Source organism: Pseudorca crassidens, chromosome 10 (assembly GCF_039906515.1).
Source record: "Pseudorca crassidens isolate mPseCra1 chromosome 10, mPseCra1.hap1, whole genome shotgun sequence".
Classification (NCBI taxonomy): Eukaryota; Metazoa; Chordata; class Mammalia; order Artiodactyla; family Delphinidae; genus Pseudorca; species Pseudorca crassidens.
Window position 1 is genome coordinate 23,145,369 of NC_090305.1, and position 25,109 is coordinate 23,170,477.

The window sequence follows — 25,109 nt, forward strand, 5'->3', positions numbered from 1 at the left end:
TTTCCCAATCGCTCTAGTTTCACCCAGTCACAGGATTTTAAATATCATCTATACACAGATGGCTCCCAAATATGTATCTCTACATATTTTCATAGTTTAAAAAATAATCGTGCCAAAATTGGTACTCAAATATATTGCAGATCGGATTGTAAATTGGTAATGTTTTTATGAAGGACAATATGGCAATCTCTGTGCAAATTTTTATTTTTTAATTCATTATTTTTTGATTAATTTATTTATTTGGCTGCGTTGGGTCTTCGATGCTGTGCAGGGGACATAGATACACTATTATGTATAAAATAACTAATAAGAACATGCTGTATAAAAAAATAAATAAAATAAAATTCAAACATTCAAAAAAAAGAAAAGCATTGCATATCTATACAATAAAGTACCATAAGAATTAAAAAAAAAAAAGGGACTTCCCTGGGGGTCCAGTGGTTAAGACTCTGAGCTCCCACCATAGGGGGCAGGAATTTGATCCCTGGTCAGGGAACTAAGATCCCACATCCTCATGGTGAGGTTAAAAAAAAAAAAAAAAAAGGACATAGGAAGATTTTTTTTTTTTTTTAATGAATTAATACTTGGCTGCAGTGGCTTCTCTTGTTGTGGAGCACAGGCTCTAGGCACGCGGGCTTCAGTAGTTGTGGCGTGAGAGCTCAGTAGTTGTGGCTCGCAGCCTCTAGAGAGCAGGCTCAGTAGTTGTGGCCCACGGCCTTAGTTGCTCCACGGCATGTGGGATCTTCCCGGACCAGGGATCGAACTCATTTCCCCTGCAGTTGCAGGCAGATTTGTAACCACTGCACCACCAGGGAAGTCCCTGCATTTACTTTCTTTACATATGTTTCAATCATCAAAAGGTAAAATAAGGGCATGATTAGTTAACAAATGCAAGTTGTTTGGTCAAGAAACCTACTGTTTTATTATTGTTTTTTTGGCCGCGTCGCATGGCTTGCAGGATCTTAGTTCCCTGACCAGGGATCGAAACTGGGCCCACAGCAGTGAAAGCGCCAAGTCTTAACCACTGGACTGCCAGGGAATTCCCATTTTAAAATTTTATTTTTCTTATTATTACTGACCAAATCTTGATTTAAGCAGGAAAGCCCAATCTACAAGGCATTTTTTTGGTGGTTGGACACAACACTTGTGTAGTTTCAGCAATCTCAGGACGCCCTCTAGTGTCCATGTGGGCTCAAGGTCTCAATAATTAGAAGATCAATCACTTTGGAGTTTCACCTAGGACATCTGATTGAAGCCATTTACCAACACTTCAGGGCTCTCATTATTGGCCCATTCTGTTATCCTTCAAGTTTGCCCATGCCTGTCAGACTATGTCACCCTATCTTTGGATCAGAAAGTGTGATCAGAGCCCCTCTGTCACATCATAGGCCCAAACCGCCAAGGTATGGTGGAGGAAGGCCTGGAGGTCAACGTGCTGAGGGGTGAGGAAGGCCCTGAGGGTGTAGGAGCCAGTCTGGGGGGCTGCAGCAGCCCCAGGTGCTGAGCGTAGAGCACTGCCTCTGGATCACCCTCTCTGACCTCCACGTCTGGTCCCTACCTGTCTGTCTGCCATTCCTGTGACCCCAAGGCAATCAAACACTGGATCACCGCGGTGGGAGTGGGGTTCCAGGGTCAGTCAGGTGAGGTCTGGTTTATCCGATATGGTCTCTCATAGACATAGGGAATTGAAACAGGAAACTACAAGCCAAGAATGGCTGGGAGATTTTCCAAACCCTTTAGTTGGAACAGAGCTCACTGAGGTTTGCTTTTGGAATCTTCTCATCTGTCTCCTCCTCTCACCAGGCATTTCCTTCCCCTCTCCAAAGCCCATCTAGTAGAACATTACCTTTCAGGGCTGCTTTCCACATCAGCCAAGCCCCAATCTCCAGATAACTTGTGTCTTGGATCCACACGCTCAACGGCAACCCTGAGGGTAAGTTCAGTGAAATTTAGATTATCCAGTTGGGATCAGTCACTTGGGGGTTTGTGGGGGGGGAGCACTTGTTGGTCGTAACATTAGGGAAGTTATCTTTACATCTGTAAATAAGCCTGCTTGATGTGGGAAGAGGGGAGGGAAAATATCGTTTTAGCATGTGTAGGAGTCTTCAGGAGAAAAACTACAGACAGCTCCAGAAATGCTAGGACCCACACTCAGTGACAGAGTGACCCACTCGTCTGTCACCCAGGTGGTGCCCAGGTGGGCTTCCCAGGAGGTTCAGTGTCATTTAAGTTTCAAGGCCAATGTTTTTTGGAGAATCCAGGCCACACATTCAGTACATCAGGGACTCAGATTCTCAAGCTGTGAAGATGAAAGAATCCATGCTACTTTCTCAGGTGTGGTGAGATTAAAATTACATAACAATCAGTAATCTATAATTGATGGTATTCTTAGTGTTGCCTTTATTGCTCAGCCAACTCCCAAACCCAAGAATGGATCAAGGATTGTGGAGGAAGAGTTCATTTCTTCCCTCTGGAGGACCATCAGTAGGGATTTCTGCCCTGTGGAGTCCAAAGGAGAGATGTTGCTTCAAGCTGAGTTGGAAAAGGAGACTTGGACTTTTTCATTAAAATTTCATTTTGCACGTTTTAATACTTCATAATAAGTACTTTATCCTATTAAAAAAGTAAAGCTTGCTCAGTCACAGACAACATATAAAAATGTATAGGGCTTCCCTGGTGGCGCAGTGGTTGAGGGTCCGCCTGCCGATGCAGGGGACGCGGGTTCATACCCCAGTCCGGGAAGATCCCACATGCCGCGGAGCGGCTGGGCCCGTGAGCCATGGCCGCTGAGCCTGCGCGTCCGGAGCCTGTGCTCCGCAACAGGAGAGGCTGCAGCGATGAGGGGCCTGCGTACCGCAAAAAAAAAAAAAATGTATAGAAGCAGAAAGATGGGAAAGCATCTGGTGTCTCCACTGGGAGGGTCCTGGTGAGCCCTTTGACAGGCCCTTAGTTCCCACCAGCTGTTTCCCATGTATTCATGTGTCCATACAGGACTGCATAGCTGTAGTTAGCTGTAGTCATACATTATGAATTATTTTGAATCTTGTTTTTGAAAACATTATTATTATCAGTAAGCAACTTTATATATGATATTACAAACTCTCCTTAAACACTGCTTTTACCAGCTGTATACTATCTCCAAAAAAAAAAAAAAAGGATATACCTGCTCTTCTGTATCATTTTTTACCATTACAAATAAAATCTGATTAATATTCTTTTTATTTTAGGCCACGCTGTGAGGCTTGTAAGGTCTTAGTTCCCTGACTAGGGATCGTACTCAGGCCACAGCAGTGAAAGCACCTAGTCTTTATTTATTTATTTATTTATGGCTGCGTTGGGTCTTTGTTGCTGAGCGCGGGCTTTCTCTAGTTGTGGCAAGCAGGGGCTACTCTTTGTTGCAGTGCGCAGGCTTCTTGTTGTGGTGGCTTCTCTTGTTGCGGAGCACGGGCTCTGGCGCAAGGGCTTCAATAGTTGTGGCTCGTGGGCTCTAGAGCTCAGGCTCAGTAGTTGTGGTGCACAGGCTTAGCTGCTCCATGGCATGTGCGATCTTCCCGGACCAGGGATAGAACCCATGTCCCCTGCATTGGCAGGCAGATTCTTAACCACTGCGCCACCAAAGAAGTCCCTGATTCATATTCTTATGCTTAGGGAGTTCCCTAGTGGTCTGGTGGTTAGGATTTGGAGCTCTCACTGCAGAGGCCCAGGTTCAATCCCTGGTCGGGGAACCGTGATCCTGCAAGCCACCTGGCATGGCCAAAAATTTAAAAAAATAAAATTCTTACACCTAAATATCCTTCTATATTTTATTTTAAAATCATAGATTTGTTGAATAGAAATTACTGGGTCAAATGGTATGAAGTTTTTTTTTTGTTTTTTTTTTTTTTGCGGTACGCGGGCCTCTCACTATTGTGGCCTCTCCCGCTGTGGAGCACAGGCTCCGGACCCACAGGCTCAGCGGCCATGGCCCATGGGCCCAGCCGCTCCGCGGGATGTGGGATCTTCCCGGACCGGGGCACAAACCTGTGTCCCCTGCATCGGCAGGCGGACTCTCAACCACTGCACCACCAGGGAAGCCCAGTATGAACATTTTTAAGGCTTGTCATACATGTTTTCAAATTGCTTTTCAAAACCACTATGCCAGCTTATATTCAACCCATATTTACTGAGCCCCTACTAGGTACTGGGACTGTTCTACATGCTAGAGATACAAGTGGTGACAAGTAGACAAGGTTCCTGTTTTAAAGAACATATATTTCACTGATACAGATGACAAAAGCAATTATTCTGCTATCAGTGATAATTGCTCTGGAGAAAAATATGGCTGGGCTAGAAGATTGGTGGTGGCAATGGCAGGGCAAATATCTCAAAGAGTTTGTTGGACATGATGTTTCTGAGGACTTGACCTTGGGACACTGGACCTGAATGGAGGAGGGAGCACCCATGTAAGTCTCTGGGGAGGAGGTGCACTTGGGGAGTCACAGCAGGGACAGGAGCCCTGGGACAGGACTGGGCAGTGTCAGAGGCCCATGTGAGTAGATGAGTGAGCCGGGCTGCCAGGGGTGGGCTGAGGCCAGGGTGGCCAGAGGGTCCCTGTCATGAGGGGCTTGTAGGCAGTGGTGAGGGACTGGGATTTCATTCTGCCTACGAAAGGAAGACGCTGCAGTGTTCTGTGGGATGTGGTGGTGAGGATGTGGTCTAACTCACAGTTTAAAAATTCATGTCATCTGTTACGTGGGTAACAGACAGCAGGGCATGAGAGCCAGCAGGGAGCCCACCTGGAAGGCTAGCCTGTTTACTATTGTGGGGAGGACAGTTCTAGGATGGAAGCAGTAGAGCTGTGAGAAGTGACTGGATTTAATGTTGATACATTTTAAAGATGGCGTGAGCAGTAAGTCAATGAAGAACCACACATTTATTTACTTAATTCCACACTTGATTCCACGTGGCTTACTGCAACAAACTCAGTATAATATACATGAATTATTTAAAAAGCAATATAAAAATATAAATTTTAAATGTTGAGACTGGGTTCAAGTTAGAACATTACTAGGCAAGCTGGAATATCTGAAACATTTGTTGAAATGGAGAGTTTACTGTTTACCTAGTCATGGATTTCACTGGCTCAAAACCTCTTATGATTATTGCCTAAAAGAGCCACGGGGTGGGGCCATAGCTCAGGGTCAGTCCCTTGTTTCCTGCTTCCGGTTCTATACTTAGAGTAAAGCAGATTAATTCCAAGATGTTCAAAGATTAAATCAACATCTACAAAGTCATTGAGTAAATGTAAGAACCTCAGGAATTCAAGGAGATTTTACAGTTTTTCTCAGAAATGACCTCACTGTGTGCTGCTGAAGAGATAGTGTCCTTTCTGGGGGCCCCAAGATGTAGGGGCTATTGAGCTATAGCCCTAAATAGAGTTGTTCTTTCTACCTAACGGGTCCCACAAAGCCTTAGAGCCAACTTCAGTGGTGTCATCTGAACTAGGATTTTGGTTTTCTGATGTTGGTTCTATTTGAGCATTTGTGTGGGCTTAAAAGTGTGACAAAGGTTTCCTTGCAATGATATTTCTTTGAGGGAATTTGACATCCACCCTCAGTGGCTCTGACTTCCCTGACCAGTCCCTGGAGGGAATGGACTGTCCTGCACCGCTTTTCAGTATCCCTTTGTGTAGGAGTGACCTGTAGACTTGGAGTCACAGGGTCACCGCATCTCACCCTCCTCCCGAATGCAGAGTGCTTTAAGCCTTTTTTTTGGGGGGGGGTGTTTGCAGTCTGCTGATCTGATGAGTGCCATCGTCCCATATCCAGAAATAAAGGCACATGTGACCATAACACCAAAGTCTTGAATGTAGTGCCAAGGTGGGAAGGTTTCCTAAATTTTGACTCTCCATTTACACCAGTGGTTCCCAACTTGGGTACCCGAGATTTACACAGAGAGAGAGCTGGAGGGGGTGGTATGGGATGTCTAGAGGCGGAGCCACAGGTGCCCTTCAGAGTTTCTCTCAGTGGTCTTTGCCTCTCTTTTTTCCTGCGGTTCAGAGGAGTTTGTACTCCAGGAGAAGTCTTTTGAAAAGGGTGAGAGATATTCAGGGATGGTTCTGGGGAGGGAAAAGGATGAGGAGAGTAGAGACAAAGCCGAGTGCAGCTGGACGAGAGGCGGAGTCTGGCAGGAGAGGGGGCTGGCCTGAGGGCAGCAGGTCTGGAGCCCAGCAGTTCACTGTGTGGAGTCCTAAAGCAAGTGAGGAATGGGGAGAGTGCAGACCTTCTATTGGCCAGAAAGATCAGAATTTGACTTTGTTTTGTTCTTGTGTTTCGTCAGGATGAATTGGTAAACCCATCAGAGTGGGAGATTAGGTGCCTACTTTTCTTTTATTGAATTTTTTTTCATTTATTTTTTATACTGCAGGTTCTTATTAGTTATCTATTTTATACATATTAGTGTATATATGTCAATCCCAATCTCCCAATTCATCCCACCACCACCCACCCCACTTTCCCCCCTTGGTGTCCATACGTTTGTTCTCTACATCTGTGTCTCTATTTCTGCCCTGCAAACCACTTTGTCAGTACCATTTTAGGAGCCTGCTTTTCAAAGGAAAAAAGTTACAGTCTCCTCCCAGTTTAAGCTCATCAGAAATTGCTAGGAGCAACCCAAGTGTCTGAACCAGCTGTGCCTCCCAGGACTGCGTTGTCCCCTCCAACGCCAACAGGAAGGGGAGCAGGGACGGGTGTGGAGGCTTTGGGTCCTCCCTACCACGTTTTCTTCCTCTCCAGTTATTGTCTGAGTTTCCTTGCCTCCCCGCCACCATCCCAACCCTCCCTCCCTCCCTCCCTCCCTTCCTTCCTTCCTTCCATTTTTGGCCGCACCGTGCTTCTTGCAGGATCTTACTTCCCCCACCGGGATTGAACCCAGGCCCTCGGCAGTGAGAGGTTGTAGTCCTAACCACTGGACCGCCAGGGAATTCTCAGTTTCTCTGCATCCTCTCCTTGAGCCACTGCAAACCCGAGAGCCAGAGCGAGCATCGCCCACATGGGTTGGATGCTCTGACGGAGACACTGCCATTGCCCAGCATTTTTGAAACTTTACATCAGAAAGTCAGTGTCAAAAAAAAAAAAAAAGGAAGTCAGTGTCTTGTTCCTCAGACTCGCTCTGAAAGCCTTTATCTTTTCTCAAGGACAAATCGAGGCTCGAGGAATAAGGTTTGCCCCGACCTTTTCTCGGCTGGAGGACGCTATGGCACCGCGGGTTTGGAACGTGGGTTGAGGATAAATGTGACAGGATCCCTTGTGTCCCCACTGATTTGCGCTTCTTTTTATTAGAGTCCGAGCCTCTCATAAATGTTTGTTTATATTCCGTGTACTCCACTAAAAACATCCCTTTGCAAAGCACTTTGAAAGATTCAGGGCTATGAAAATGTGAAGGATTATCCCAAAATACAGTTTCTGGTGTTGGATTTTAGTTAACATTTTGGTGTTTAAAAATCTGCAACTTATTGACTTTGGGGCTTAGTGTCATGATATTTTTAAGTGGAAATATTCACTCCCTGACCCCCTACACAATATAAATCCAAATTTACACTAAAAGAAGATTCCAACATTTCAGATAAATTTTAAGCCACGAATTATCTCACTCCCTGGAGATACCACTGTCAGAACTTCGGTGAGCAATCTTCCAGGGTTTCATCTATTTAAAATATATATTTTGGGGACTTCCCTGGTGGTCCAGTGGGTAAGACTCCGAACTCCCAATGCAGGAGGCCCGAGTTCCATCCCTGGTCAGGGAACCAGATTCAACATGTCACAACTAAGAGTTCGCATGCTGCAACTAAGACCTGGTGCAACCAAGTAAATAAAAATAAATTTTAAAATAAATAAGATATATATTTTGTAAGTGGTGTTAGTGGCATTATAATTCAGTACGTTCTCTAGCTTTTAGAGAAGCTTAAAAGTGTGTTGGGCACATCTTTTCATAGCAATACAGTAAAATCTATCTTACTCCTTATATTGGCTGCATGGAATTATGTCGCAAGGCTTTTCTTTGGGGACAGTGGAAATGTTCTACATCTTTACTGTGGTAATGGTGACATGGGCGCGTAAACTGCCAAAACTCAAACCAGCCTGTGCATTTCAAATAGAAGCATTAAATTGTATATAAAGTATGTCCCTTCAAAGTTGATTTTTAAACTATTATCCTCTTTGGAACCTGCACTTTGGTTAGGTAAGCAAAACAAACAAAACACCTTGTTCTTGTTGCTAAGAGCTACACGCTGCACATCTGGAGGTGAGGAGTCCTGCTGTGCGCAACTTACTCTCCAGTGGTTCGGCAATAACAGTAATAGCCGTCTATTTATGCATTCAGAGAGAGATCAAACAGCTATAGCAAACCTTGAATAAATGACAGAACTAGATAAAGAATAAAAATAAACGTTAGAAATCATAAAATTACATCGTTAAAAGTTTATTTCCCCGTAGCTTTTTTCTCCCTTTTTCTTCTCTTTTCCTTTCTTCAACCCTTTCCCCCTTCCCTTCCTCCCTGCTTTTTCCACTCTCTCCTTTAGGGCTTATCCCCTGCATATTCAAACACACGAACACACCTGACTCACCTCCACCGGTCTGGTACCGACGCCCAAGTCGATGCTCACCCGGGCGTTTTGTAAACGATGAAGCGTTGCCCAGCTCCACTGTTATCGTATCATTTCAGGCAGTCACCCCAGTCTTTGAAGGAAGTCACACTGGGTCTAAAGTAGTTTCCTCCCTGAACGTGGCAGAACCTCGGTGGTTTTTTGTTTTTGTTTTCTGGATCTCTGCTTTTCATTCGGGCAGGAAGGACCGGATTTAAAGGCCAGTTCCGCAGCGGGCGCTTTCCTTCCTGGGGGCGACGCGAGGCTGTAGAAGTGTACTTAGATCCTAGAATCTAACGGTGGGCCCCGCAGCGGGGTGGGCTGGAAGAAGCAGCTCCGAACTCAGGATCAATCCAGGGGCGGTTTAAAATAAATCGAATTCCACATCTCTCGTCAGACCTACCGACCCGGAATTTCCGCGGACCCAAGCAGGTCTGCATTTTCGCAGCCTGCAGATGTAATTGCCGAGCAGTGTGAGGACCAGAAGCCTGAATGCAGCTCACTCCTGTCCCAACCTGCCCATAAGAGCCTTTATTCTGCTTTTATATCCACGAACAACTTCTATTTCCTTTAAACCAGAGTTAGGGGTTGGTTGATCTTCTGAGGGTGCAGCGGGGCCGCGCCTCGGGTTAGGCAAGCATCCGCGCAGGCTGCTTTCGGTTTCCTTTCGGGACCCAGCAGCAGTGCGAGAGGTCTGCGCAGAGAAAGATGCCAGTGTGCCGGTGAGTCCAGGGGTACAAAAGGGAGAGTGGAGGGAGAACAGGTAGTTTATAGGGCAGAGCAGGGGAGGCTGGAGGCAGCGTGGCGTGCAGGGAAAATACTTTGTACAAGAAACTAGCTGCGACGCTTGATGGGGGAGGGACAGCCACGCCCAAATCCGGGAGAGCACCCCAAATCTGGAGTCGTACCTCTCACGAAGAGTAGTTGGCTTTATCTCTCATTGCAGTCATCTCTAAATGCTGTGAGACAAACCTAACATATTAGTATTAGTATTAAAAGTCTTTTTGGGGGGAGAGGGGTTGCGACTCGAATGAGACCGTTTGCTGGAGCTGCCACACCTATCAAGTCTTCGAAGGACGATGGTCTTGGAGGAAAGGGCTTGTCAGGAGAGCTGGGTTCCATCTGCCTCTATACTTTCACTACCCTTGTGACCTTTCGCAATGAAAAGAAGCTCTCTGAGATGGGACAGGACCCAATCCCTGACCTGCTAAATAAATTATGATGGTCAAAGTAATTAATTAATAAAAATGATGTGAAATCTAAGAAATTGTTAAAACTTCCCGAGGCATGACATTTCCATCCACAGGAAAAGTACGGGAAAAGGATCTTAGTGGAATGGTTACTAATGAGAGGCAGAGTACAACTTTAAAAAAAGCATTTGCAGGGAGACAAAGATGAAATGAACACAGTTCCTGATCCTAAAGTGGCTCATTTTCTAATGTGGGGAGTATAAAATGGTCAGATGGGGCTCAAGGCAGGGCACACTTGGTTCCATCCGGGAGGTTTCAACCAGGGCTAGACCAGTGACTCTAAAGCTTGCCTGCACATTTGGAATCGCTGAGGGGGCTTCAAAAGATATGAAGCCCTAGGTTCAACCCAAGGGATACTGATTCAGTTGGTTTTGGCCATGGCCTAGACATATGGATAGTAAAAACTCCCCAGGTGGTTCTATAAGCAATCAGGTTTAAGGACCATGGCGTAGGTATTCCAAAGACCAAGAGATGTGTGCTGGGGATAAGGCACAGCTTTCAGTAGAAGGAGGCTTTCAGGATGGCATTAAATTGCAGGACACCACGCCAGCAGAGCATATATGTACCCAGAGGACAGGGAGGGTCTCCATGTGCAGAGTCACGGCGGGGAGGCTCTAGGGGTCTGGGGGAGAGGAAGGGCCCTGGCCCAGGAGCAGTACCTGTTCTCTCCCTGAAGCCTGTCCAGGATTCCAGATAGCCCCGCAGTCTTCCACAAAGCTCTCCCTGCACGGGGGCCTGGTAATACTTGCTTTGAAAGCCATCTGTGTCCCAGGACTTCTCCATTTCCATGGCCAAGTTCCGAGCCAAGGACTGGGGCGCTGTACATCCGAGGGTCTCTGGGTGACAGGAGAGGAGGAGCTCCCCATCATAGTAGCGAAACCTGAAGCCCCAGGCGTGGTTGTCTTCTCGGATTTCACAGCCCAGATCTCCTGGAGGGAATTCACACCTGCAACCCACCCCACCAGCAGTGACTCCTCCAGTCCCCGTGTCCCTCTGTCCTCACACCCAAGTGAGAAACTCCAGCCAGAGGGCCCCCTCCCTGCTCCCCTCCATGTCTTCCCAGGGCTGCTGAGTCATGGCCACCCCCCTGCTGAACTCACAGACCCCTATCCTCTGGCCCCTGCCCCCAAATCCAGTGAAAGGCCTCCCAGCACTCTCGGACCCTCCCCACTCTCACCTCCTTTCTCCTCCTGCAGGGCCAGGATTTCTGCTAGAAGCTCTCTGAGGTCCTTCCACGTCTCTGTCAAGTCCTTGGACTCTGTGTCCCACGTCTCAGCTCCCAGCTCTTCTGCCCACAGCCCCCGGGGTTCTACCTGCCTGTCTCACGGTCATAGTGCAGGAAGGCCTGGCCATCCAAGTGTCCCCCAGCGAAAAAGCTGGACTGCACAGATCCATCCCGGGACAGCGCCGTGAGGTTGTAATGAAGACTGTGTGATCCTGGGGAAGGGGGAACCGCAGATGAAAGAGCTTTCCGGAAACAAGTGCACATCAAATATTTACCAGACAAGTTCTGCTGTCCTGACCTGCTCCAGGACTGAGGATGCAGAACATGCACATGTACAAGGGACCACAATGAGAATTTTTCCAACACAGGGGAAAGAAGAAAAAGAGAAGGGAAGGAGAGGGGAATTGAGGAGTGGAGGGAGGGGTGGAGATGGGCAAACAAGCAGGACAAGTGCCAGGACAGGGAGGCACCGGCTCCCTAAGGGTCCAGGCAGGAGGCCAAGGGGAGAGGCTGGCCTGCAGGGGGCAAGGGAGAGGCAGGAAGACCAGGGTGAGGGGAGGTGGAGTCAGAGGGGAGGGAGGGGCAGTGTCAGGCCCAGGATCAGAGGCATCCCTGGTCAGAGGCGGGTCAGGTGAGATGGAGAGCGAGGGCTGCTGCCCGTGGGGCAGGCTCATCATGGACAAGGTGGGCTCAAGGGAGGGTGAGGCACGAGGCAGAGGGGCCTGAGGGGCTGGGCTGTGGCCCTAAGAGAGTGGAAGGTGGGCCAGTACCCCTGGTGGAGGTGAAGCAGTGGGTCTGGGCCCAGAGTGCAAGAGGCATGGTGAGGCCCCAGGTGGGGAGGTGGCTGGACCTGCCAGTGTCCCCTGGGAGAGGTGGGTGTTGGGGGCCTGAGTCAGTGCCATGTGCCCAAGGGTCATGGAGAATTAGGAGGGTTGGCAAGAGAAAATAGAACTGAAAAGCCAAGGTGCACGTTGGGAGGGACCTGCATGGTGGGAGTGGTTGGGGGCAGGTCACACCTCCACAGAGGGTGTGGGTCAGGCAGGCAGCACAGGAGGGCGGGGCTGGGGGAAGACCCCCTGTAGGGAAAGGCCAACTGACCAAGTGGCATCAACAAGGATTTTGGATACATGGTTGAGGTAGTGAGAGCCCACTGGGGTCAGTGAACCCAAGAGAGGGTGATGAAGGCCAAGGAGGTGGGCAGTTGGACCAAGGGTAGTATTCCTATTGGGGAGGGAGGAAGGGCAAGGGGCTGCAGAGGAGACAGTGTTGAGGGTGGATTGGGGGGCAGGGGATGAGCATGCCTCAGGGGTCACTCTGGGGGACCTTGGGTTAGGGTGAAGACAGGAGAGGAGGGGTGCTCTGGTTGAGGGTGAGGATGGGGTAGTGATTCCTGGGAGGAGGCTTGTGATTGATGAGAACGTGGCGATGGCCCCAGGCACTCAGGCAAGGAGTGGAAGCTGGGCAACGTGCCATGAGGGTAGGTGCAGAGGGACCAGGGCAAGTGGAGTCCAGCACCTGAGGCCTAGAGAGTGGAGGTCTCAAGAGGGTGAGGTTTAGGATGCAGGAGTGGGGAAGGGGCAGTGCTGGGGGAAAGGCCCACACTGAACGAGGGCCAAGAGCAGGTGCCTGCACTGGGGCGGAGGTAGGAGGATGGGTGCCAAGACCAGGGGACAGGTCCTCCCACAGGGGCTGTGCACTGTGCTCAAGGCCCAGTTATCATTAGCAGCAGAGCTCCCCCTGGTGATGAAAATAGGGTAGTGATGAGGGAGGGAAGTCCCCCTGGGCAAAAGTCATCCCCAGAAATGTAAGGTTAGTGAAAGCTGGGGGGTGGTAGGAGCCATGTGGGTGTCTGGTCCTTGCAGGTCAAGACCCATGAGGGGAAGACAGGGACCTGTGGTGGGAAAGGGGATGAGGGTGAGGACGCCCTAGGAAGGGATCAGAGAACTGTAGAGAGGAGGGGACAGCAGGAAGGGGCAGGACAAATCCTGAGGGGGCGTAAGAGATGGCAGAGGAGGAGGCAAGGAGAGAAACAGGGGTGGGTACGTGGGCACAGCAGAAAATTAGAGTGAACATGAGTGGGGGAGGGGGGAAGTAAGGGAGGAGGGAGGGAGTAGAGACCATAGAAACCACAGGAAGAATCTAGGCCCCAAAGCCATCAGATTCACTCTGTCAATGAAATTAATCAATAAACAATCTATAATAAGAATAGAAAAGAGTTTTATTTGAGCCAAACTAAGGACTAGCCCTGAACCAGCAGGGTTTTCAGCACAGCACAGGCTTTTATATCTTGTCAGAACAAAGAACATTAAACAAGTCAGGGCTGCAGCATGTACACATGCAGCACATACAGTATGGCCTTGGCACCTGGGAAGGGAGTCTTATCATCAAAGGTGAACTAGCGTTGGAGTCCCAAGAAGAGGGGCATTTAATCTTTATTTTTAACATGGAGATTCTTTACTTCTGGTCAATGTGCCCTTTCCTTTAATAATTAAAGCAGATGTACAATGTATGTCTGACAGGCCACAAAGAGGCAAGTTACTTAGCCCAAAATTGAACTTAGTTCATGTATAAGACAGAATAACTTACCTGTATCTGAATATGGGAAAACATTTTTTGTCGCTTCCCTCAGTGAAAGCCAGGATCGGCCACGGTGCCCACAGCAGTAGGAAATGTGGTTCAGGGCCCTTGGGCCCTTCCTAGAGCTCCAGTCACTAGAAAGAGACCCTCAACTCCAAGGCCTGAGGCCCTTGAGCGCTGCCTGCCTGGAAGCCCCCTGATTCCCGAGGCCAGAAACGGGAAGAGGGCAGAGCTGAGAACAGGAGGAGAGGACAGCGCTCAGGGGCCTAAGAGGGCGTCCCACACACCGGTGGGAAGTGGCCGCCTGAGCGTCGGACCTCCAAGAGCCCTTGATCGCCTCTGACGGGAGCAACCCGGGCTTGGGGGCAGCCTTCCCACCCAGGGCAGTCAGAGGACGCGGATGTGTGAGGAAGAGGAAAGCAGGGAGGGCGGGTGCAGCAGGGGGAGCAGAGGGTGGGAGTCGGAAAGAGACTGAAAAGCCGGAACGTTATTTGGTGGCCACAGGCCGCGAGCCGCTCCCGGCCCTCCCCGACCTCACCCCGCCCCCCACTCCCCCGCCCCCACTCCCCACCCCGCTGCACCGCAAGTGAGACGGTCCCCGCGCCGCTCACCGAATCCCACCCGGACCCTGAAACCGCCCCAGGCTCCCGGCTGAGGACCTCAATGAACGCCACTCACCAGCGGCGGTAGCCGGGAGCACAGAAAGGGCAGCACTGGCTAGAAACGGCAGGACAAGGAGTAGCGCCATGGCCCAGACCTTGTCAACCTCCCAGAGGCCCCGGGACAGCAGGCGAGCGGGCGGCACTGAGCTGGGCAGCGGCGGCGCACTGGCAGCGGAGACGGCCCGCACGGAGCTTTAAAAACTTGGCCCCGCCCCCGCCCCGTCCCCGTCCCAGTCCTCCCTCCTCCGAGCGGGGACCGCCATCCGGCCGCTTCCGCTGCCTAGAAAAGCCTGGAGGCCAGAAAAGCCTTCGGATCCCCAGGAAGGTGAGACGGAGGGTAAGTGCAGACAAATGCCGAAGGGACAGGCTCTGAGCAGCAGAGGGTTAGGGCGCCCCCCCCACCAGAAGCGCCCAGATCACCGCCTCCCTCCTCTGCAAAAAGACTCCCCGCCCGCGACAGGGAAGGTCTCACAAGGCTGCTTCAGAGACACCCCACGTTTCCGGCCTTTCAGGGCTTCTTCCTTCAGGCACAACTTCTCTACCATAACCCCCTCCCTCCACCTTGCACAGCAGAGGTACTGGCAACAGTCCGCTGAGACCAGATTTGCAGATTTCAGCAGCTCTGCCTCTCAGAAGCCACTTGCCCAGATGAAGGACTCTTCCCCAGAGTTCAAACTCTTCTAGATGTTTCCACCATTATAATCTTCTCCTCCCACTGACTCCAAGACGGAGCCATGTGTCTTTTCCTGTGGCCTCTGCCTATAGGTGTCCACACTCTCCCAAGGCAGCCTCTTGATTCAGGCCCAATGAGGTGGCTCCCCATGATCGACCCCAACACCAACCTCTCCCAACTCCCTTTCCAACCTGCCTCAGGACAACTGCGCCTCTGGGCCCATCTGCCCCTCAAACCCAACAGATGTACAGGCAAACTCTAGCCCTCTCCCTGCACACCAGCCTCTCTCCCCCAAGTTCTCTTTAAGCATCACCAGCTTGGTCCCTTCTGATCCCCTTTCCCCTGCCTCTCATGGGCTCACAGTCAGCTCCTCCAACCCCTTTTCAGTCCCACTGCAGCTACCTTAGTCCAGGCTTTCATCTACCTCAGCCTAGAGAACTGCAAAGGCTTCCTAAACACCTGCCTGTCGCCAGTTATAACCATAAGGCCCCAGCCATCCACAGCTGCCCCATCTGCAGAATTAACACATAAGGTCTCTACTCCACCATCAAAGCCTGCAGTTGCCACAACCAGCTGTCTGGCATCATCTTCCACTTCTCTGGTGACATCTCCCCTGGGTTGCAGTAAAAGCGGGCTCCCCCCATTTCCTTACCCTGTCCTATCAGGATGCCACTGCTTACACATTCCCCTCTTATGGATTACTCTCCTCTGCCTTCCAGCCCATCAGAACTGCACATCCTAAAAGATCTCTTTTACATAGTGGGATTGGTGGCACAACCTCTGGATTATACTAAACACCACTTAACTGTAACTTTAAAAGGGTGAATTATGTGATATATGAATTATACTTCAATAATACTGTAATAACAATAATGCCGTCCTGAAGGCCTCCTTCTACTGAAAGCTGTGACTTATCCCCAGCACTCATCTCTTAGTCTCTGGAATACCTACACCATGGTCCTCAAACTCAGCTGCTTATTAAAACCAGCTGGAGAGTTTGCACTGTCTGTATGTTCAGGCAGTGGCCAAAACCAATTGAATTAGTATCCCTTGGGTTGGACTTAGACCTTCATATCTTTTAAAGCTCCCTTGGTGATTCCAATGTATTGGCAAATTTTAGAACCACTGGTCTAGGCCATGGTTTGAACCTCCCTGATGGTACCAGGTGTGCCCTCCCTTGAACCCTATCTTACCATCTTACACTCCTCCCGTTAGACAATGAGCCACTCCAGTAGCAGGAACTGTGTTCATTTCATCTTTGTCTCCCCTGCAAATGCTTTCTCACATTGAACTCCGCCTGTCACTACTAGCCATTCCACTAAGACCCCTACCCTACACTTTTTCTGTGGCTGGAAATCTCATGCATCACAAAGTTTTAACCATTTCTTAGATTTCACATCCATTTTTATTAATTACTTTGAGCATCATAATTTATTTAGCCATTCAGGGATTGGGTCCTGCTCATTCTCAGAGAGAATCTTTTCACTTCTAAAGATAGCAAGAATAGTGAGATGCAGAGAGGCAGGTGGAACCCAGCTCTCCTGACAGCTGGGCCCAAGCCCTTTCCTCCATGATGTCAACTCCTTAGAGGACTTCTTAGGTGTGCAAATCCAGCAAACCGTCTCATTCAGCTCACCCCCACCCTCCCAAAAGACTTTTAATACTTTAACGCTAATATGCTAGGTTTGTTGCACAGCATTTGGAGACGATTGTAACTAGAGATAAAGCCAATCCTACTCATTCTGGGGGTGGAAGAGGCCCTGATGGTATAGGGCTCAGGGTCAGGGTTGCTCCCTGGATCTAGATTTGGCTGCCTCGCCCCCCAACACACCGGCCCCCCGCCCAAGCTTCCCAGGTTGTCTTTTGTACAAAGTGTGTTCCCTCCACCCCACCCTGCTTCCAGCCCCCTCTGCTCTGCCCCATGAAAGACGTTTTCTCCCTCCACTCTCACCTTTGTACCCCTGGACTCACCCGCACAGCGGCATCTTTCTCTCTGCAGACCTCTGGCGCCACTGCTGGGTCCGGAAAAGGAACCTAAACCACTCAGCGCGGATGCTCGCAGAACCCAAGGCGGGGCTCGCAGGAGGGCCCTAAAGTTTTCTCTGCTGGGCCAGAGTTTACAGTGAGGACTGGAAATCACCTGTCCCCCAAACCCTGGGCTGAAGGAAATAAAAGTCGCCCACGGATTTAAAAGCAGAATAAAGGAACTTATGTGCAGGCTGGGAGGGGAGCGAGCTGCATTTAGGTTTCTGGTTCTCAAACTGCCGCTTGAGAAAATGAAGACCTATGTGGTCCTCGGAAATTCCGAGTTGGTAGATCCGGAGGGGGATCTGGAATCCGACTTATTTTAAACAAGGTCTTGGTTGATTCTGAGGCGTGTGAATAGGGAAATGCTTCTTCCAGCCCCGCCCCACCCCGCCCCGGGCCCCCCGCTGTTAGATTCTAAGAACCAAAAACCAGGAAGCAGACGGCCCGCTAAGGATCTAGGAAATACCCACCGAGAATGTTCCTTCTTCTGTGGGGAACATAATTTAGAGCCGGTGTGACTTCCTTCAAAGACTGGAGTGACTTCACTAAAGGACACAGTAACAGCGGGTCCAGGCACAGCTTACAAACTGCTCAGGCGAGCACCCACTCCCCTGTCCGCCCGCATCTGGCCTGAGGTGGACAGAGTCACCTGTGTTCACCGTGGGGCTCGAATGTGCAGGGGACAAGATGCAAAGAAGAGACCGGGAAAAGGAGGGCAGGAAGGGAGAAAGGGTTGAAGAAAGGAAGAGAGAAGACGAAAAAGGGTAGGAAAATCTACAGGGGAAATAAATTTTAAAATATATTTTTATTATTTCTAACTTATATTTAGTTCTGTCATTTATTAAAATTTTACCATAACTGATCTCCCTCTGAATACATAAAAGATGGCTATCATCGTTATTGCTGAACTACCTGAGAGCAAGTTGCAAACCTTAGGACTCCTCACCTCCAGATGTGCAGCGTGTAGCTCTTAGCAACAAGAACAAGGTGTTTTGTTTGTTTTGTTTACCTAACCAAAGTGCAGGTTCCAAAGAGGATAACAGTTTTAAAACCAACTTGGTTGGGGCATACTTTACATACAACCGATATTTCTTTTTCCTCTTGAATATTTTATATAGATCATTAGGTTTCCTTGAAGGTTTGGTAGGACTTAATCTCTAAAACATTCTGGATAAGGTTGAAGGGAAACAATTTTTATAACTGCTTTAACTTATTGACTTGTACTAAGTCTTTTCCATTGACATAAATTTCTTCAGTTTTAAGATTGTTTAAATCTCTCCTTTGTCTGCAGTGACATATCTCAGACAACTATGTTTTGTTCTTAATTTTGCCTATTTTCTCTTTTTAAAATAACTATTTCAATTCAGTATTTTACTTGGTTTTCTTCTTATAAATCCTCAACTGATACTATTTATTTATTTACTTATTTTTGGCTGCGTTGGGTCTTTGTTGCTGCACGCGAGCTTTCTCTAGTTGCTGAGAGCGGGGGCTACTCTTCCTTGAGGTGCGCGGGCTTCTCGTGGTGGCTTCTCTTGTTGTGGAGCATGGGCTCTAGGGGCGCGGGCTCAGTAGTTGTGGCGCACGGGTTTAGTTGCTCCGCGGCATGTGGGATCCCCCCAGACCGGGACACGAACCCGTGTCCGCCGCATCGGCAGGTGGACTCCCAACCACTGCGCCACCAGGGAAGCCCCAAAGTGATGCTTTTAAAGGTGAAGTCCAATGGAATATACTCAGCCATAAAAAAGAGTAAAGTAATGTCATTTTCAGCAGCATGGATGGCCCGAGAGATTATCATACTAAGTGAAGTAAGTGAGACAGAGAAAGACAAATATCATATGATATCACTAATATGTGGAATCTAATTTTAAAAAAAGATACAAATGAACTTATTTACAAAAGAGAAACAGACTTACAGATATCAAAACAAACTTACAGGGCTTCCCTGGTGGTGCAGTGGTTGAGAATCTGCCTGCTAATGCAGGGGACACAGGTTTGAGCCCTGATCTGGGAGGATCCCACATGCTGCGGAGCAGCTAGGCCCGTGAGCCACAACTACTAAGCCTGCATGTGTGGAGCCTGTGCTCCGCAACAAGAGAGGCTGCGATAGTGATAGGCCCGCGCACCGCGATGAAGAGTGGCCCCCACTTGCCACAACTAGAGAAAGCCCTCGCACAGAAACGAAGACCCAACACAGCAAAAATTAATTAATTAATTAATAAACTCCTACCCCCAACATCTTCTTTAAAAAAAAAAACAAAAAACAAACTTACAGTTACCAAAAGGGAAACGTGGGGGAGAGGGATAAATCAGGAGCTTGGGATGAACACACACACACTACTATGTATGAGATAGATAACCAACAAGGACCTACTGTATAGCACAGGGAACTCTGTTCAATATTCTGTGATAACCTATAAGAGAAAAGAATCTAAAAAAGAAAGAATATATGTATAACTGAATCACTTTGCTGTACACTTGAAACTAACACAATACTGTAAATCAACTATACTCCAATAAAATAAAAATATTAAAAAAAAAATCAAGAAGTCATACCATCTCCCTCTTCTGCTCAAAACTATCTTCTAACTCCCATCTCCCTCAGAGCAAACGTCAAAACCCTTCCAGCATCCTCCAGGCCTTACATGGTCTGGCTGTACCTCTGATCTCATCTCAATTAATCTCTGCTCCTGCCATACTGGCCTCCTCACTTTAACTGGGACACACAGACATGCTCCTGCCCTGGTGCATTTGCCTGGAGGTTCCCTCTGCCTGGAAAGAACCTCCTCCAGACATCCTCAGGGATAATTCCTCATGTCCTTCAAATCTTTCCTCAAAGGTCACCTTCCCAGTGAGGACCTCCCTGACCACCCTAGTAAAACACCCATTTTCCCTGTCCCCGTACTCACACTCTGGATCACCTTCTCCACTGCATCTTTTCCACTGTACGTATCCCCTTGTAACAGAACACTTTCCTTATTTACTATGCTGATGGCACATAGTCTGTCTCTTCCCACTAGAATACATGCTCCACAAGGCCAGCAATTTTTCTGTTTTTACTTCAATGTTTCCCAGATGCAAAATACTGTGTCGTATATCTGGCACACAACTGTATCAGTTGAGTGAATGTTCAATGTAAAGCACCTCCCTATTCTAGAGACAGTATCTTTATTAATGTGACCTCAGGCCAAATGCTGTTTTGTGGCAGCTACAGAACAACATCTACTCACATTGACATCAGTGCTGCCGGTGTTTGTCTCACAAGTGCTGTTCTCCCCTTCCCACCAACCAACCCTCCTCCGCACTGCCTCACACAAGTATATTTTTCTTTTCAGAAAACAATGACCCTTGACTTATGGGTCCTATTTTCCAACCAAATATAAACCTAAATTAGACTCTGCTTTACTTTTTTTTTTTTTCTTCTTTTTTTTGGCCACACAGGGTGTGGAACTTCCCTGACCAGGGATCAAACCCAAGCCCCCTGCAGTGGAAGAGCAGCATCTTAACTAACGGACCACCAGGGAAGTCCTAGACTCTGCTTTATAAATCCATGAGTTTGTACTGGAGCCAGCACTGGAATTACTAGAGCTAAGGGCAGGGAGAGTGGGTAGGCGAGCAGAGCAGAATTCCGACAGGAACTTACCTAAGACGAGACATTATGGTTTCCCGCCTTTCTGCTAATTCCAGAATCTGGATCCTTTGAGAAGGTTGGGGGAAATATGGAAAGAACAATCAAACCCTAGACAAAGGGCAAGAGCTGGATGAATCTGAAAATCCACCTCTGGACACCACAGACTCTCCTGTGTGCAGGGGCAGCCTTGGGCCTTGTGGGGACCACGACAGGCCAAACGACTCCTCCAGCTGTCAGAGGTGGGGGACACCCAGAGGAGAATAAAACACAAACTCAGGCAAGAACCTCTAAAGAAACAAAGAAACAACAAATAACACCCAAAAGATAGGGGCTGAGGACTGGACACAGGCCTGAGCCGAGGCTCACCTGGTGACTTCTTCTGAGATCACAGCTGCTGGTGGGACAAAGTTCTGAAGAGACAAGGACAAAGGAGCAGAGAAGATGTGACCAGGAGTGACCACCTCAAAGCCCAAGATGCAGTGAGCACGGAATGGGCACAGGCCGCGTCCACGCTCAGCTCCTCACAGCCTCCTCCTGTCCCACCTGCAGCAGACAGAGCACAGCAAGCACACGGATTCTGGAAGGGTCTCAGTGCTTCCATTTATTTCCTCTCTCAAACTTCAGGAATCCTCTCCTTATTATCCCATCAACCCCTCATGGCAGGAATTAGAAAAAACAAAATTCATATACAGATTTTATTCCCAACAGGCAAGTTAAGACATTGTTATTCATTGTACCACGAAGTTAAGACAGGCATGGAGGTGGCCCAGCCCTGCCTCTGCTGGAACAGGCAACTGGATCAGGGAAGAGAACACAGGTCAGGGTGGGGAGGGGTCGTGGTGGGCAGGGGTGGGCCAGTCTCCCCACTTCCTCACATTATGCTACAAGGAACACAGACATATTCAGATGCAGCAGCAGAAACAGGAGTCATGTGATCTGAAGCCACAAAGTGGGACCGTGCATCACTCAGTCCCACGAGGCTGCTGTCTCACACTGTGAAAGAAAATAATCATGAACAAATTCCGGTCAGTCATGTAAGTGCTGACCTTCCCAACAGCCCCCCACATGCTCAAATGTCCCATTCAAGGATCCCCACCACCCGGGGCATCTCCTCCGCCCCAACATCTCTCCCAATCTAGGCCCTCCAGGGTCTCATCTTTAGGATCCGTGAGAGACACATCAGAGCCCTGAGCACTGTCACTGTCTGGGGGAGAACAAAACCAGGACGTGGTCAGAACCCACAGGAGAGAAACTAGAGAAGGAACTTTAGGAGGGTGAGCCCCCCATGGCCTCCTGTCTGCACCCTCACAAGGGTCTCAGGAATCACAGCCGCTGCACACTTACTTGCAGCCTGAACGTAGCTCCCTCCTTTTTCACCTGTAAGAAGAAAACATCACGTGAGAGGCCAGGGAGAAGACTGAGTTGTGAGATCCTAGAGGAACCCTCTAGTCCTGGACCACAGAGAACTTTCCAGAACTGTTGACCAAAACCCATGATAGGATCAGGAACATGAAGAAAGGAGATATGGGGGGAGTGGACCAGCTGCCCTCCTGGGAGTCTGCCCTTAGCGGGACCTTCCCCCTCTGACCTTCAAGTGCTGAGAAACAGGCCCTCAACTGGAATTATGAAGGTGAAAAATCTGTCTTTAATTTTCATATGTACTTTACGAAAGGGTAAGTGTTAGCACTCAGCTCCATATTCCACATGTGTGTGTAGGGTACTTTCCAGTAATGAGGCAGGCAAACATCTACCTGGGCTTGAACCCCCCAGTGAGACAAGAAACCTCAGATCCCTCCCTCCCTTCCCTACCTGAGTGCTTCTTCCTCCAGATCACAGCTCCAGCCACCACGGCTCCAGTGACCACCAAGAGAACCAGGCCAACAATGAGGGCCATGATGGGGACGGTGGACTGAGGAGGTTCTGTGGAGGAAAGGGAAGGGGCCCTGACCTCAGGCCTGAATCCCGACCTTGCTGAACGTGTCCAGAAAGGCTCCTGCTTTATCTGAGAGGAAGCTCCACCCCACGTGTCCCTCCTTACCCCATCTCAGGGTGAGGGGCTCCTGGAGCCCCTCGTGCTGCACGTGGCACGTGTATCTCTGCTCCTCTCCAGAAGGCACCACCAGGGCCACCCACTTCTGGAAGGTTCCATCCCCTGAAGGCCTGGTCTCCACAAGCTCCATGTCCTGGGTCTGATCCTCCCCATCACGCTGCCAGGTCAGTGAGATCTCCTTAGGGTAGAAGCCCAGGGCCCAGCACCTCAGGGTGACCTCACGGTCAGAGATGGGGTGGTGGGTCACGTGTGTCTTTGGAGGGTCTGAGGAGGAAGAATCAGAAAATTCACACTTAGTGTTACCTTCATGGGCCACTGAAGCAGCATCATGTGACCATCCTGAGAACGAACAGCACAACAGGTTTGAAAAGAAGCAGCAAAAACACCAGACACCAGCCTGGACTCCGGGGTCTGGGAAGATCTCCCAGTCCTTGGCAAGTTCTGTGATAAGGATGAAAGCCAAGGTAGGAGGCTCCATGTAAAGGGGAGAATACAGAGCAATGGTCCTGACTTTGGTGGAGGCTGAATGACTCAGAAAAGCTGGAGTCAGGCCTCCTAAGATGTTTTCAGGCTGAGAACAGGCTTGAGAGAGAAAGTCATGGTTACAAGATGGGGGTCAGGGTCAAAGGGTGCCGCTGGTCAGTTATTTCAGGGCTGGTTTCCTGTTTCTTCCCCAAAGAGACTGGATTCCTTCACTGTCTTTCAGAGAAGTGAGGCCACCGGCGAGTCACTGTCTTGTACAGAATACGAAAACCTGGGCGGATTCCTCCCTCTCCCGACAAGAAGTTGGGGCAGTGTTCCCACAGGGACCCCATTTCCTCCCCTTGTGGGAAGCCAGCTCCAGCCCGAGGGGAGACCAGGGAGGCTCCGTGGCCCCTCGTACCTGCGCGCTGCAGCGTGTCCTTCCCGGTCTCCAGGTATCTGAGGAGCGCCTCTACGCATGCCCCATCCAGGTAGGCTCTGTGGCGCTCCGCAGCACCGGCTTTCTCAAACTTGCGCTTGGAGATCTGAGCCGCCGCGTCCGCCGCGGTCCAGGAGCGCAGGTCCTCGTTCAAGGCGATGTAATCGGCGCCGTCGTAGGCTAACTGTCTGTACCCGCGGAGGAGGCGACCGTCCGGCCCCACGTCGCAGCCGTACACCTCCTGGAGGGTGTGAGACCCTGACCCCGCCCCGACCAGCCGCAGCGATTAAACCCAAACTGAAAATGAAACCGGGTAAAGTCCCGCCGTTTCCTCCCGAGTCGCGGGGCCGGGCGGGTCCCGCAATGTTGGGGTGACCCTCGGACCCGGAGACTCGGGGCGACGCCGGCCCGTCCCTGGGGATGAGGGTCGTGACCTGGACCCGGGCCCGCGTCGCTCACCGGCCTCGCTCTGGTTGTAGTAGCGGCGCAGGTTGTTCAGGTTCACTCGGTAAATCTGTGCGGCGTCCTTGGAGATCTGCGTCTCCTCTTCCCAGTACTCCGGCCCCTCCTGCTCCATCCACGGCGCCCGCGGCTCCTTCCTCGGATTCGGGGCGTCGCTGTCGAACCACACGAACTGCGTGTCGTCCACGTAGCCGACGGCGATGAAGCGGGGCTCCCCGCGGCCGGGCCGGGACACCCCGGTGTGGAAATACCTCAGGGAGTGGGAGCCTGGGGGCGGGGAGGGGCGAGATCCTGTCCGACCCTCCTCCCGGTGCGGGTCCCTGGGTCCGGGAGGCGGGAGGCGGAGAGGGGCTCGTGAAACGGAAAAGGTGTGGAGGTCGGAGAAGGGCCGGCACCGGGGGTGGGGGTGGGGAGAGAAAAGGGGGCGGGAAGCAAGGGAGGGACAGGCGGGGACCGGGGTGAGGGGGCGGGTCTGGACCGGGGGTGGGGGGCGGAGGCGTAGCTCCTTCCCTGGGAGTCCTGACCCCCGACCCCCGGGGTCTCCTCGCTCCTCCCCGCAGAGGCCGTTCCCTCCCGACCCCGCACTCACCCGCCCAGGTCTCGGTCAGGGCCAGGGCCCCGGAGAGGAGCAGGAGGAGGGTTCGCGCTGCCATGACCCACCACCTCGGCGTCTGGGGAGAAACTGCGTGCGGCGGGTCGGTGGAGACTTCATAACCGGGAACCGCGGGGACGCTGACTGGCTTCTCCAGAAACCGGACACGCAATGGGAGTGAGGACTGGGGCGTCGTCATGAGTATCCAGGCAGGAGGGCCCGACACAGGTTGTGAGAGAGAAAGTGAAACTCAGGGGAGTTGAAGAATCCCCAACACTGAGCGTCCCCGCCCCAGACACCGCCCTGAGAGAGACCCAGTGAGCCACACTCGAGTTCTGGCCCTGAGTTCTTGCCCTGATCCCGCTCCTCCTGCAGCGAATGCTCTTCGTCACATTGTCTCTCTGAGTCCTGGCCCAGGGGCTGTCTGAGGAAACCAAGAAC

At 50.4% G+C, this 25,109-nt stretch overlaps 2 protein-coding genes and 1 long non-coding RNA gene across 9 annotated transcripts; 1 reads left to right on the forward strand and 2 right to left on the reverse strand.

Moving 5' to 3' along the window:
* Positions 1 to 8,436: 8,436 nt before the first annotated feature.
* Positions 8,437 to 11,359, reverse strand: LOC137231790 (MHC class I polypeptide-related sequence B-like). The gene is given in 5 exon segments (XM_067752456.1): positions 8,437 to 9,314; positions 10,530 to 10,793; positions 10,796 to 10,816; positions 11,048 to 11,191; positions 11,194 to 11,359. Coding segments are annotated over 5 exon segments (660 nt in total). The 3' UTR covers positions 8,437 to 9,249.
* Positions 9,093 to 12,021, forward strand: LOC137231802 (uncharacterized). The gene is made up of 2 exons (XR_010946735.1): positions 9,093 to 9,342; positions 11,067 to 12,021. It is a non-coding gene; the product is annotated as an uncharacterized lncRNA (long non-coding RNA).
* Positions 12,022 to 21,344: 9,323 nt separating this feature from the next.
* LOC137231774 (BOLA class I histocompatibility antigen, alpha chain BL3-7-like) lies at positions 21,345 to 24,882 on the reverse strand. Of its 7 annotated transcripts, XM_067752411.1 has the most exons (8): positions 24,666 to 24,882; positions 24,074 to 24,343; positions 23,597 to 23,872; positions 22,702 to 22,977; positions 22,473 to 22,583; positions 22,008 to 22,040; positions 21,812 to 21,867; positions 21,345 to 21,648 (listed from the first exon to the last, which is right to left on the reverse strand). In XM_067752411.1, exons 1-8 carry the CDS (start codon positions 24,865 to 24,867, stop codon positions 21,535 to 21,537), a joined length of 1,338 nt encoding a protein of 445 aa, XP_067608512.1. In that variant the 5' UTR covers positions 24,868 to 24,882; the 3' UTR covers positions 21,345 to 21,534. The 7 variants fall into 7 exon arrangements, with proteins under 7 accessions (XP_067608512.1, XP_067608517.1, XP_067608515.1 ...); XM_067752416.1 differs by lacking the exon at positions 21,812 to 21,867 and having other exon boundaries at positions 21,345 to 21,656; XM_067752414.1 differs by lacking the exon at positions 22,008 to 22,040 and having other exon boundaries at positions 21,345 to 21,656; positions 21,820 to 21,867; positions 22,440 to 22,583.
* Between the last annotated feature and the right edge of the window lie 227 nt (positions 24,883 to 25,109).

Bases quoted from the DNA above. Each gene is read 5' to 3' on its own strand.
- LOC137231774 (XM_067752411.1), bottom strand. From the start codon at position 24,867: ATGACGACGCCCCAGTCCTCACTCCCATTGCGTGTCCGGTTTCTGGAG. The intron at 22,041-22,472 runs GTAGGGAAGGGA...TTCTTCTTACAG, and splicing joins CTGGAGGAAGAAGCACTCAG to GTGAAAAAGGAGGGAGCTAC. The intron at 21,868-22,007 runs GTAAGTGTGCAG...GTTCTCCCCCAG, and splicing joins GAGCTACGTTCAGGCTGCAA to ACAGTGACAGTGCTCAGGGC.